The sequence below is a fragment of the Cyrtonyx montezumae genome, unplaced genomic scaffold (genome assembly GCF_038088225.1).
Source record: "Cyrtonyx montezumae isolate F1298 unplaced genomic scaffold, pur_monq_1.0 scaffold_3, whole genome shotgun sequence".
NCBI lineage: Eukaryota > Metazoa > Chordata > Aves > Galliformes > Odontophoridae > Cyrtonyx > Cyrtonyx montezumae.
Window position 1 is genome coordinate 122281326 of NW_027072034.1, and position 14312 is coordinate 122295637.

Genomic DNA, 14312 nt, shown 5'->3' on the forward strand with positions numbered 1-14312 from the left:
AGCTGTATATCAAAATAATTTCTGCATCATTACTTACCTGTAGCAAAATTCCTATTGCTTAACAAGAGCATCAGATATCTGTCATTGAGATCTGTCTCATAAAGTACTATATCTTTTCTGCTTCAGTCATATTTAACATGCATTAGTAAATTGTTATTGTATAGTTATGGTTTTATCTACTAAAACAAAAGTGTCATGTTGGCAAACACAAATTTCAGATTATTGCAAAATATGATCATTGATTCAAAACAAAACTGCATTTCTGATTGCAAGCAGCATACATTTCTTCTGAAGAGATGCTGCTGTTACAAGTGGAATAGAAGACATTTACTCAGATACCTAGCAGCTCCTGATCTTACCAGCTTGCTTTCTGGATTATGCTTCTAGAGCAAGTCTTAGTTCGTATTACAAAGGCACATTCTATAAAGAAACACCTAGTCAAGGTGCCTCAAATTCTCAAGAGAAAATGCATCTGAAACTTCCTTTATTCACTTGCAGAAGTGCAAGTGCTGGTGTTGGTAATAGCTGGGCTGGTGCTGCGTCTTTGACACACTGAATCAACTGCAGTATTGATTTCACAGCAACTTTGTAAGAATGAGTAGAAAGAACTTTTAATTACCTATTCCACTTGAGTTTTATTGGATATGTTTTGAAATGTAGAAGTTAAGGAGAGATATGAGGGGTTTTTTTTAATTGTTTTCCATAATTCAGACAAAAATTACAAAAGAGTTTGCTGGTATCCATTTTTAAAACTGTACTGGATGTTAAACATTAGCATAGAAGTTTCTGGAATATGAATATTAGGAGCCATAGACATTTTTTTTGTCCCATTACATTTTGTCTGATTACATTTTATACAAATAAAACTTGCTTCTTTATGATTCATACCACGGGATACAGTGTCACAAGTTTTAGTATCGGTAATTATGTGAATTATAATGTCTGTCTGACATTAAAGCATATTTTTTTTCCTTTTCCCACAATGATTTCAGTTTTCTCTTAGAAGGGTGTCCAGGTATATGTATCTGCCTGGATACAATCATTTCCAGCCAGCTTGTTTTCTTTCATTAAGTCTTTCTCTCTCTGGTCAAGCTATTGGCTTCATTGGCTTAGAACTTCATTTATTAATGAAACAACTTTTGTGGTATTTTCCAAAACATTCAGGGCTGGAGAAATAGTGACAGATCCTTTCAGAATATTCAGGTAGTGAATTAGCACTTCTTCAATATGAGATCATGTAACAAATTTCAAACATGGATCAGACGGACAAGGGAGCTCATATCACAGAAGATGAATGCCAAATGAAAAATATGTGCCCACTAAAATTCTTCTGGGTACTCATACAGTTGTCTTGGGATCCCTTTTCAGAATGTCAGGGATGAAGCTTAGCTAAGTAATTTGGCTCACCAATGTATTAAAAAAAACTTACAGATCTTACTGCAATTTGGTAAGAGAATTTTCATTTCCAGTTTTGGTGGCTGATCAGCATTGCCATGGAAGAGTTTAAACTGGACTTAAAGTCCAGTTAGCTGCCCTATTGCCCAATGACATCAGAACTAGATGGTTTCTATTAGATAACACTAATTTATTAATTAATAAAGAACTTTGTCTACATCAAAAAGATGAAGAGCTCCAGGGTCATGTCCTCAAATGAGCTGCCAGTACAAGAATGATCAGTAGCTGGAGAGTTTTCCTACATGAGGTTCACTTGAACAGCTCTACCAGTACATGCAACAGAGAGGAAAATAGCACAAACGATTTAGCTTCTGAGAATTCACCCAATCAGGATGAGCTATTCTGGCAAAATGGTATTTTCCTTGGTATGATTGAATCTCTAATAATGAACTTTGCCAATATTTCTTTTTCATTTAATGGCCCAGGCTGAGGTAAGGCCTCTTGACATTCTGAAAAGGACATACAAGAGAAAGGATACGTTTCCTCACCAGGCAACAACCTTTCTGGCTAAGCTAGCTCTAACAAAAATAAACACAATTTACTACAGGGAATCCAGTCTACTAAAAAGGAAATTGAATTGTCTGATTATTTGGAAACAAAAAAATATTAAGTGACATTCTCCTTACCTAAAGTTTTGACAGGGTCAGAATAGTCAGAATCTGTAAACTGTCCTTTAACATTAGTTGCTCTGAACTTGAATCTGTAAAAAAACAAAGAAAGCTAATTAAATTAAATTTTGTGTTTATTTCCTTAAAAAATATTTAATTTAGAAACTAAACACTATTTTTAAGTTTTAGTATAATATACTTCGACATCTTTCTTGCAAAAATGACATTATGACACATGTCAGTGACTCAGTGTCAATGAGTGAACATATAATCAAATCATAGGAAGTAGGTCACTTGTCCTGAATTTGGTCTTAATTTATGAACTTGATATCCTTTTTTTGTTAGCTGAAACATTTTTTTAATTGTTTTCCATAGTTACTTTTCAGACAAAAATTATAAGAGTCATAATCATCATTTCAAGCTTCACTCTTTCATAATTGAACTATATGTTTGTATAAATGTATGTTCCACTTAAATCTTCCTCGGACAAATCTAGAGACAAATGTACTTACAGGTACTGCTTCCTTGGTTTCAGTGGGCCATTACATATTTTGTCTTGACTGCCTGGTATCATACATGTAGTATCAGCACCTATAACATATATTTCTTCTTTACCACTCAGATCTTCCTTTCCTTCTATACATGGTGGGTTTGGAAAGCCTTCATTTGTAAAATATGGCCTTGGTCTGTTGAAGTAGGCATCATGCCACTTAGTAACATTTCCATCATGCTGAGCTATTATCAAGACAAGAAATCAGAAATAATTTACATTCTAACTAGAAGAAGTTAAACTAAACTTCTTAACTAAAGAAATTAAATAGGTTGTTTTTAAGGGCTTAGTAAGCTATCAGTGACATTTATACAAATAAAACTATGTTTCTACTTCAACCCAAACATCCTTTTTATCCACATCAACTATATTTTGCTATTTTAAGGTAAGTCAGCTGAATCACAGCTAGAAAATTTCAGGGACAGTCTCACACACGAGCTCTGCCTGTAGAAGATATCAAGAGACATTTGACATTGAAGCTGGGCCTGAATAGCAAAGAAAGAAATGTTTAAGTACAGTAGAGACAGTTTCATAAACAAAATAACTAATTTTCCAAAACTAAAGAGTCAGTACCCAGCAACACAGATAGGAGAAAAATCTTAAAAACATTTCTTACCATGGTATTTGCATACTTATCAGCTCAAGAGAACCTTCACAGCATTAGCTATGAATTAAATATCTCTTAGGTTAGTGTTAAAATACATAATTCTTGAAAAGGTGAGAAACGGTACCACTTAATATAAATGCTTTACTACCATGCTTTTAAGGCAGGCAAAACAAGGGGTTTAAATACCTGAAATTTGTTCTTCTTAGGTAAAGTAAGCCTGACCATGTGATGTCCAACCATGAAACTCCCACACACATTGGTAGGCAATTACTCAAGAGTATCATGAGACTGTTCACATGAGTAAATGTTCATCAGTCCATACAAGGGAATACACATTCTAACCCACAGTCTACAGAAGGGATTTATATAAATCCCTCTGCCCCCGTTATGAAATAGAAATATCAACTGCACATGACTGCATTCTTTGTCAGGCAACGCTAATAGCAACAGAAGAAAAACTTGCATTAAAAAAAAAAACCTTTCAAATTTATTCAGTTTTCACAAAAGCCAAATGTATTTATTCAGTCAAAAAAAAAAAATGGAAACTAAAGAAAATAATGGTAATAGTGCTAGAATATTACAAGTGATCTCAAGCAACATGGATGACACTTCATTGGCAAGTGTTCTCAAAATCCAGCCCACAGGTATTGTAGAGGCTATTTCATTCACAATACTGTTGCTACAGCTAAAGCGATTTTTGTAGCTATTTGGTTTCTGACAATCCCTTTCCCCTCTCCAGAAAAGAAGAAATAAAAGGGAAAAGACAAACAAGCTGAAAAGAAAGAAATCTAAAAATCCCGAATTCAATTTGTGGAAGAACATATAAAATTCTACCTCCAGCTTCCACAACAAGAACTTGTATCTTCTTGATAGGTCCATGATCATCGCTGTAATAACATATTGGCATTCTGATCGTAATTGTTGTGGCTGTGACAAGTAAGGCCCCACTGGTATCATAAACAGGTGCTGGTTTCTTTTTAGGTCGTGGTGGTTCTAGTTTTAAACAAAGATATATCACAGAGTTCTGTTTTCAGTTCTTTTCATTACAAGTATTGTGTTCAGGCATGTAGCTGTGTTATGGAAGACAAATAATCACCATATTTTCAGGGGTGATTTAATGTCCTAAAAGCTTCCAAAACATGTGTTCTCATAAATGCCCTACATATCAGCGTTTACTTAAAAAACAATAAAAAGTTTGAGTCTTAGTTTTTCAGAAAAAAAAATAATCAGTCAATTATTGCATTTATTTCTAAGAACGTGATATATAGACACACCTCTGTGATGTTCTGTGAAGCTGTCTGCTGATGGCAGGTAAAATAGGGATGACAATGCTTATTTCACTCAGACTGTGTGTGGTTTAACAGATGATCAATAATACATAACAAAACTGAACACTGCAATTCAAGCCTGTCAGCTATGTGTTCCTGTTTATACTTCATGAGCCCCTAGAAACAGCTGAAAGCACACAGCTGCATAGTCACAGGTAAAACAGCAATCTTAAGCATTTATAGAGATTTCAGATCAAAAACAATTCATGAGACATACCTTTGATATCCATGGTTATTTTCAATTGAATTTTTGGCCCTGCACCAGCGCCATTAATTGCATACACCTTAAAAAAAATGCTTTAGTGAATATTTGCACTAGCTTCAAATCTTTCAAATCTGTATGTAACTGAAGCAACAATTAATGCTGAAACACTTATTTTATGTCATTCACACTTTGATAGAACTGACTTCTTATTTCTTTACAATCTTAAGTACAGTAATCCTTTGTCATTTGTAATGTAGTTCTTACAAAAAGAGAAAAAGAAACCCACAAACAGTTATGACACCACCTACCATGTACTACTCTGATTATATGAAAGAACTCCTTGATATAGGGAGAGACTCTTTCGTAGATTTTAGTGATAGGACAAAGGGTAATGGCTTTAAACTAAAAAAGGGTAGATTTAGATTTGTATTAGGAGGCAAGTCTTTACTGGAAAGGTGGTGAGGCACTGGAACAGGTTGTCCAGAGAAGCTGTGGATGCCCCATCATTGGAGACAAGACCAGGTTGGATGGAGCCCTGGCAGATGAATCTGGTGGTGCAATTCTTCCTGTGGCAGAGGGGTTGGAACTGGTTGATCTTTAAGGTCTCTTCCAATCTAAACCATTCTATGATTCTACTGCTCCTACAGAACATACTCCTGGTAAGCTCCCCTTGCTTACTAGGAGTAACAATCTTCAACAAGACTTTTCATCTGAACCAAACAAAAAATGCAAGTGATGGAATGAAGAGTGAAATTTAGTCTCGTTTCATGCTTCGCTAGGACATGAATCTATGAGCCCCTGAGCAAAACTATATTAGTGATGTTTCCTGCTCTCACTCTCTCTGCTCTCCTTGTTACTCTTCTCTTTCCTCTGATTTCACACTCTTCACACCCCTATACATTCTGTATTAAAATCTTGTATTTGGCTTAGCTCTGTGTTCTCTAATTTCTCAATCACGCTAAGGGAAAAATCCAAAGAAAAAGTATTAATTCTTACGCTGACATTATAGGTATGTCCTCCTTTTAGTCCTTCTATCATGGCAGTGACTGACTGATCTGTTTTATCAATGACACTAAGGTTGTGGATCCGGATAGCAGCAGGATCATCTTCATTGTACACCATAGCTTGATACACCTGAATATTCCCATTTGGTTCAGATGGAGGCACAAATGTCACTTGGAACTTTGTTACCTCATCAGGTATCTTCTGAAATGTTATGTTGTTAGGTGAGTCTTCAGGCACTGAAATAGACATTTCAATCATCTACTTAAATCAGTTCACTACTCTGACAATTAGAGTAAAACTTGAAAAATTACAAATTATACTTTTGCATATCTGTATTATTTCATTGGTATTTTCTGATTCCAGTAAAAACATCTCAACATTTTAACTGCATATGTAAATATTTATAAAGACAATAAAATTTAAATACGTAGTGAAATTATTATTCTTGATGATAGTATTTAATGCTACAAATATTAAAAATAATGGCTAGATAATCCTCGGTAGTTTCTACTCAGACAAGTTCCCTCTGATTTTCTACTCAAAAAGCCTGAAGTTATTAATTGTACCTTGAAATAAACAAAGGTGAACAAATCCTTGCAGGGGCTGAGAAGCAAGAAGCAAGTGATAGTTTAGAGTAGCCTTTCCTGAAAGCCCTGTCAACAGTTTGCTCCCTCTCAACATATAAACAAGCTGCCATGTTCCTAAGAGTCCCTGCTTATCAAAGCAGACTCCCTAACAAAAATCTTTTCCACTATCTGATGCCCAGACACTAGAAGGGAATCACAATAGGCAAACAAGCGTTTCAGCTTCTGTCCAGAAATGTACCAGAAGCCAACAACACAAGCACAACATGCCCTTTTGCCAAAGACAGTTATTTATCAAACTTTTATTCCAGTAGTATATTGTCAAGACCGCGGAAATATAAATCAATTTCCTCATGTCCCTGTCTGAATGAAAAGGCTGTAACATTCTTTCCCAGCAGCTGAATATTTACAGCTCTACCTGAGCAGACAACTCTGTAGTATGACCTCTAAATAGTGAAATCAAGTAACTGAAGGTAAACACATCCCCTCAGCCAAGGATTTAGATACAGTTGTTAAATCTTCCAGGTTTTTTTTTTTAACCCTTAACAACAAATCCTAACTCAGGCTCCTCTGCGGTAAGTCTATGTAACTTGCTCGGATACTCAGCTCTATACTAGCCTGTACAAACCAGATGAGATGAGAGGATGGAAAAAGTAACTGTTCTTCTGCAAGGTTACTGCACCTTCTAATCTATCACACTTCAACATGAAAGAAAGGGCTACTAAATAAAGATAGCTCACAAGACAGTCTCAGCTACCAATTAATTTAACCTTCATTCATTTTTCCACAAGAGAAGCAACTCAATACCAGCACAGATATCAGATGGAGCACAATCAGAAACCATTTATGTTAAGTTAGGATTATATCTTCCCCATGTACTTTAGTCTTTTTTCCCTAAGCAAGTGTTGTCTACTTTATTGTAACATGAACATTGGTGTCATGATTCCATGCTGCTATATACTCTTTCTTTAATATCCACCTCCTCCAAATTGTTTTGAATGTGTGGAAGAGCTAACTCAAGTACAGATCCTTGCAGGCAACCTCCTTCCATCTTCAGTACAGAAATTATGTACTCAGATTAGTACAGGCACTATATAGAAGGAATGACTTCACTTATAGGTAAATCTTTGTATTTATTATCACCATCACTTTCTTGCTAATTGCTACCTTCTAAATATTAAAGCAAAAATTACTGTGAGAACAAATGTGTATTACAAGTGCATCATGTGTTTAAAATTGTCGTTTATCACTTGAAGGAAAAAATACAATGATTCATATAAAGTAGAGAAAAATACAAACCTGCTTCAAAAGTGGAGACAATTACTGGAGAACTAGCTTTGCCTTCAATGGCTGCAGCATTAACGTCCCCCGTAAAGGCAATGATTACTACAGAATACCTTGTAAATGCTTTTAAGTCAGAAATTTCTAAGATTTTACCCTCATCATTCGTCCTCAGAAACTGGGCTTTATAATTTTCATTATCTACCTGTAAAATAAAATGTTAAAAGAGCAAGACTTCAAACAAACAACAGAAGGAAATTTAAACACCATATTTAAATTTTATCTTCTTCCTTTCCTCATCATTTCCACAAAAGAGTTTACATGAAGTCTTCAGCTAAAAAGACTAGAAAGCTACATGGGAAGAGTACTTCCTTCCCATTCATCTGTTGCTCCCTTGGCACTTAATAGACATTAGTATATAGACAATAGTATGGGAATGGGAAATAGGATGTATGTTTGCTTTGGGTTGGAAGTGACTTTGTGCTCTTGTCCACCACACAAACATAACAGAAAATAAGTTGAGTAGTTATATAGCTGAAAATGATTTGGGGGAAAAAAAAAGAAAGAAAGAAAAAGGAGAAGAGACAAAAGAAAATTGGGTAGCAATTCATAATATTATCACAGAAAGAGAAACTCCTCTTAGGATATTTTATGTCAAAATATAGTAGTAAAATTATTTCCAAGATAAAAGGGAGTGATTCTGTTACTAGAAGAGCTGGAAAGTAGAAATTATTTATTTAATTTAATTTATTTGTTTAATTTAAGTTTAGTTTAATCTAGAAAAGAGAGAATAGCAGAGGACAGTAGTAAAATCAAAATATAAAAAAGGATGTTACTGAATTTAAGATAATACATTTAAAATACAAACGGAAATTACCTTTGCAATAAAAAACAAAAAGATTGGATTAAATATTACAAAAAGTTGCAATGATTTACCTAAATACAAATATAAAACTGAGACCGTAAGGTTAGTGAAAAACTGCAACAATCTATAGAAGTTTGCTGAACAGCTTCCTCTCTTTTAAGAGTGGGACAATGAATCATCTGCCAGGAGGATTCCAGGTACTCTTGTTCCTGTGTTAGAGCAACAGTATGTAACAGATTACTTCTTGAGATCTGAATGTCTCAAGTAACCTGTAGTTCTGCAGAAAAATAATCTACAAAATCTATAAATCTATCGGCTTTATATCCAACAAATCACTTCTAATCTTAGCTTAAAAAAAAAGAGAAAAAGTAAAAATGGGGCTTTTCTAGCATATGTCGTGTCATTTTCTAAATTCTTTTTATGTCTATTCCCTCTGCTTCAGTTAATGATGTTTTCATTATTATTTCTTCAGTATGTAATTTGAAAAGAGGATTAGGTAGCTGTACAGTAGTTTTCCCACTGGATGCAATCTGTATTAAACACAGCTGCTAAAACATTAGAACAGTTCTATCATACCTTTTATTTGACAGATACTCATCTATCCCCACTGAAAACTAACATGAACTAAACTTTCTGATGGACTAAACAGACATTCATTTCCTGGGATGGCCATCAAGAGTTGAAATACTTTTTCCTATCTGGCTATCAAAATCTGGCATATAAATATTTACACAAGAGCTAAAATACAATCACAACACTGCATCATTATATTTATACTCTTCCAAAAGTTATATGGTTTGGTTGTATCTTCCTTACTTGTTTTCAATAAAATTTTATTCATGACTAATTCTAATTACAATAGGCAGCATGACAAACTAAAATATGACATTGATAAAATATACATAGGTCAGCCTTTCTGATCTAAGTAAGTGCAGGAAACGTCCCAGTAATTTAAAAACAATCTGAATACATTCAATAATGAATACTAAATATTGACTTTGAGGAATAAAGACGACATAGAGCAGAAATCTAAAACTATTCTACCTTGTGAGCCAACTTTTATATATCTTTAAAGATACCCAGTTGATAACTAAAATCAACAAGCTGTACATACAGAATGTTTGTGGAGTTTTGAGTTTTCACAAAAAAATTTGGACAGGGACAATAGAATACATACTCAAATGTTCATCACAAAAAGACTGTGATTTTTTCCCAGTTACGTTGGACTTTGGGAAGGAATAGATTTGTCTAGTAAGACAATTATCTATAGAACTGACACTCATAGTTACTGATCTTTAGAAAATCAACATGAGATAACTAATTCCTAAAATGTATTTCAAAAAAAAGAGAGAGAGAGACTTTATAAGAGCAAACACAAAAATTCCAGCAAATTATCAAAATCTGTCTTTACGTTTATTCTGAATTCTGAGAGATGGGTAGTTTATCTTAATAAGAAACTTAGTGTATCTTATATTGTTCACTTATTAGTAATATGTCCATAGTGTAGAATCTGATGACACCCTGTTTAAAATGTAGGATTATTAGATCGAGGAGGAATTATTCAAATATAAATTGATTAAAAAATGTGCAAAAGAACTTTCAAATCTGAATTTGAAGATTTTATTAAAACCATCAAAAGAAGTCTTTCTATTGATGCACTATAATATTCTTAGTCAAAAGCTGCCTGGAAATTTTCACAAGGGAATAATCTCTAACTTCAGCAAAGGGGGAATACAGACTGTCATGTAGTTTCTTGTGACCTACCCAGGAGGCCAAGGCACTGTTCCTTCCCTGTTAGTTATTCCCTTGTTATTGCCTGTTCTTCCTCCTACTGCTGAGGTAAGTGTGTTCAGAACTGAACAGATTGCACTGTAAATAATGTAGAATTAATGTACAGTACACATTACTCTATACTGTAACTTTATTGAGGAGAATAAAAATATTCAGTATTTTTTAATTGATCTTCTTAGAAATTTTAATTGCACAAAAATCTCATCATCAGTATTTTATCATACTCCTGATAATCCTTTTGAATCATTTAGAAAAACTGAAAATATATAGATGTTACTCTTATCCCCAAAAATTGAAATAACTTTCTATTTCTAGTCTTCAAATAGCTCGAAACACTCTTTCAATTTTTTCCCATTATCTAGTAGATTTATGCAGAATTTTTGAACTTGTAAACAACAAGTTTTCTTTGTGTTTAGTGAACTGCTTCCATTTACACTGATAACCTTATCTCTATAATTTCTGAACTATCAGAGAACCTATATCTTACTTAAAACTTCTCATGTGCACAAACATATAAAGTTCCATATCTTGCCACAGGGCAGGAAATGATTTTAGGTTTATTAACAGTTGTTTTAAATGTAGTACAGGATGAAAAGAGAAAGGCCACTAGAGCTTTCCTCTTATGTCAGGTGGTTTTGGTGTTGGTTTTTTTTTTTTTTTTTTTGCTTATAAAGATCAAGGAGAAAGAAGTGTTATTTCTTTGCTACCAAAATACAGCTAATCTGATGAGTGGAAAATCTAGTTTGGCTTTAAAATTTGCCCTCTGATGCACCGAGTAACTTTGTATAAGTCATAACCTGTTGCTAGACTCTCCACTCTTTTGTAAAATTATGACAAAGATCTTTTACTTCGAAGAGAAAAAAGCCATTATCATTTTTGCTGGTAAACATCATAATTATTGTTTGAAGGAGGTACACATCTGCAAAGCTCAGCTCTTGCAGTATACATTCATGGCTAAACCTCTTTTTACTGTAAGACCTCTGATTAGCACATATCCTTTCATACCAATTAATAAATCTGCTTCCCATTAAGAAATGTATGAATGTGCAATTAAACCATATGTGAAATTTATGTGAAAAGGGACACTTCAGTCATACTATTTTTCATTCCAATTTGCATGTCCTTTAAAATCTATAAAAAAACATCTATGAGTTCTTACATCACCAAACATCTGTGTTACTATCGAAAATAAAACAGAGTTGTCTTACTGAGGTAATGTCTATGAGATAGCACGTTGGGCCAGTAATGACAACAGGTTCACTCCAGCTGATATTGATACTGTGAGGAGATGTAGCTAACACTGTCACATTTTCTGGAGGACCATCTGGAGCTATAAAAAAAAAAATCTATGTGAGTCACAGTTAAAGAAATGCACAATAAATAGCCCATTGATTTTCACAGACAGTAGAGATTATTTTCCAATTTGAAAATGACATTTTCATCATTTGCTACTATATACTGCATAAATGATTATAGCATTTTTCATTTTCATTTGATATAGCATACACTGGGATTTAGAAACACAGTTTTTGTTGCAAGTTCCACAGCATTAATAGAGGATTAAATGTCTAGATCTTTTCATCAACAGAAATTGTAACTGTTGTTCATTTGTTTATTATTTTATTACAGGTTAATTCTATGTGTTTTGTAGGACACAAGCAAAATGTATATACAGCTCCTTACACAAATAGGCCTACCTAATATATGAGGGAGAGTTGATGTCACACTAATCATGCAAAGAATGAGGAACTATGAAAACGTGGAGCCTTCTGCAAAAGATTCCAATAATGCTGTGCAGTACCAGTACAAGTAGTGTTTTACAGAAAAATATAAGTTTTCTAACTTTTATTTTCATTTACTTTTAACCTGTTAAGAATCTCTAGAAAACACAGATCAAAAAGTAATAAGAACTGTAAGCAGATAAGAACAATAACATAAAGTAATAGAGTTTCTTTTCATTTACTTTTGTCAAGATATTATGTGGATTTTAATCTAGTTTTTTATTGTTTGTAAATAAGTATAATTCATGAAATCATTTAAGAACAGAGCATGTCTCAGTAAGTAGTATTACTTTTTCTTAACATCTTTGCTAAATTTGGGGAAGCTACATTTTGGAATAGAAGTGATAATGCATTTGTTGATTACGCCAGAACTTTGCTCCATGGTGCCTACTTTTTTTTTCCTCTACTACAACAATGACAAAAAAAGACAGCTATGATACAAGTAAATGAACAGCCTGTTACAGAAGCCACAATAGACTTGTACATAATTCCTTGGCTTCGTGGTAGCTTTTTTCTTTTTACTACAAAAAGAAAAAATAATTGTGACTGATTATCTGACAAACAGTTCACTGATACTTGTTAACTTTATGTGAAAAATTGGAGTGTATACAAGTTTACTCATCTTGTTAGGTAGAAAATATCTTTGGAAAAAGAAAAATAGCGTGGAATGAGAAATGTAACTAATGAAATTAGTTGTGATGACTCATGAAAAGAGGTTTTGCACCATGAAGATGTACATTTTGCTTTGTGGTGGCAAAATAAAATAGGAAAAATTGGGAGCTGAGAAGGTGCTGTGAAGAGTTAATACAATATACTTTGTAGTGAGGAGAAATTCAGCCACTGGAAGCAGACCTCAAGAATACTGAATAGTGTGGAAGAAGTGAATGAAGACTAACTGAATGAACTATGAAAGCACATGAAGGATAATAAAGGAGAAGGACAAGTATTTTCCCATACAAACTCAAATTAGAGCAAGGTAAACTTATTTTTCATGTTCAAACAGTGACTTTCAGTTACCACGGCAGTGGTCCTACCTTAACTCCAATTGAAATTTCTCAAAAATATTTTAAAATCCCATATACAGCTTCCCAAGTCCTTGTTTTAAGCCTAAAATAATCTACAAATGATCCAATCTGAAGTAATTTCCGTATGCAAGTTCTTTGTGATACCTTTTTAGATGTAAGAAAATTCTGTTTGAGTATATTTAAGATACTTATCCAGAATACATTAAAATTTTAATACCCAGTTTACATTCATTGCAAAAAGTCCAATATCATACATCAATTGAAACATACCAAAATTTAGGAATGTTTTCTGAAATGAGAAAGGGAACTAGAAAATGAAATGTATCTAAAAATTCTCATGCCTTACAAAAAGGAAAAACAAACAAACAAACAAAAAAAAGAATTCTTTTTAAAAGCTGTTGACTTCAGTGGGTAACTGCCATGCTGATTTAGGTTTGTTTGTGAAATTAATCTAGTCAATACAAGGCCATGATATCACTATACCCTTTCTCGTATAAATCACAGCAATTTACTCAGTAGAAATGACCTAGTCTTATTCTCTCATTCCCCCATAATCCAATCACTTCCTCTCATAAGCACTTTTCTCCTGGTTTTCACAATAATGCATTTTCTGTAACTAATAGCCATCATTTCCTGATTATCATGCTTCTATCCTTGCAGAGGAATGTGAGTCTTATGGAGGTCAGGGTCATCTTTCCCATCCATCTGTGTCCTGATGCTGAGGCAACAGTTAAGTGTGTTAGCTTGAAGATAAGTCTGGATAGCCCATCATTTTTGAGGATAATCCTCAAAAATAAGACAGAATCGTCCAGTCTCCTAAGAGAAATTCATGCTTTCCAGGTTGACTAAGCCCAATCTTTTTTCCTCCCAAAGTTTAAGTGTGACATTCAGTTATTTCATTTTATAACTAACCTAGGTTCCTATATTTAGGCATTTATATCTTATACTAGGCCATACTTACTCTCCAATATTTAGTTCAGAGAGAATGAAAGGAAAATAGAAAACCAAGTTCTCTGAAGCAAAATTTACCAAAATTTCTATCAGCAGGGATTGGTAAAGAAGGTACTCAAAAGAGAAGCATAACTTTCTGCTCCATGCATCTTTGTCCTATCTTTCATGAGGCATTCTAACATCTGGGATTTTCCATTGTATCTTATTATATCTTTGCATTAAGAAACTTGGCAGTTTACCAAAAAGTATTTCACTATCTGTGAGATCCAAAATCAG

The 14312-nt window shown here is 33.7% G+C and overlaps 1 protein-coding gene across 1 annotated transcript in view; it reads right to left on the minus strand.

The window, feature by feature from the left end:
• The window catches only part of PTPRQ (protein tyrosine phosphatase receptor type Q), a 117065-nt gene that overhangs the window by 25406 nt on the left and 77347 nt on the right, over positions 1 to 14312 (minus strand). Inside the window, exons 44-50 of the mRNA XM_065743237.1 lie at positions 11488 to 11609; positions 7642 to 7828; positions 5750 to 5994; positions 4766 to 4832; positions 4055 to 4213; positions 2576 to 2798; positions 2082 to 2155 (exon numbers count right to left, since the gene is read on the minus strand). Of these exons, the coding sequence (XP_065599309.1) occupies positions 2082 to 2155; positions 2576 to 2798; positions 4055 to 4213; positions 4766 to 4832; positions 5750 to 5994; positions 7642 to 7828; positions 11488 to 11609 (1077 nt within the window). The remainder of the gene's footprint in view (positions 1 to 2081; positions 2156 to 2575; positions 2799 to 4054; positions 4214 to 4765; positions 4833 to 5749; positions 5995 to 7641; positions 7829 to 11487; positions 11610 to 14312) is intronic.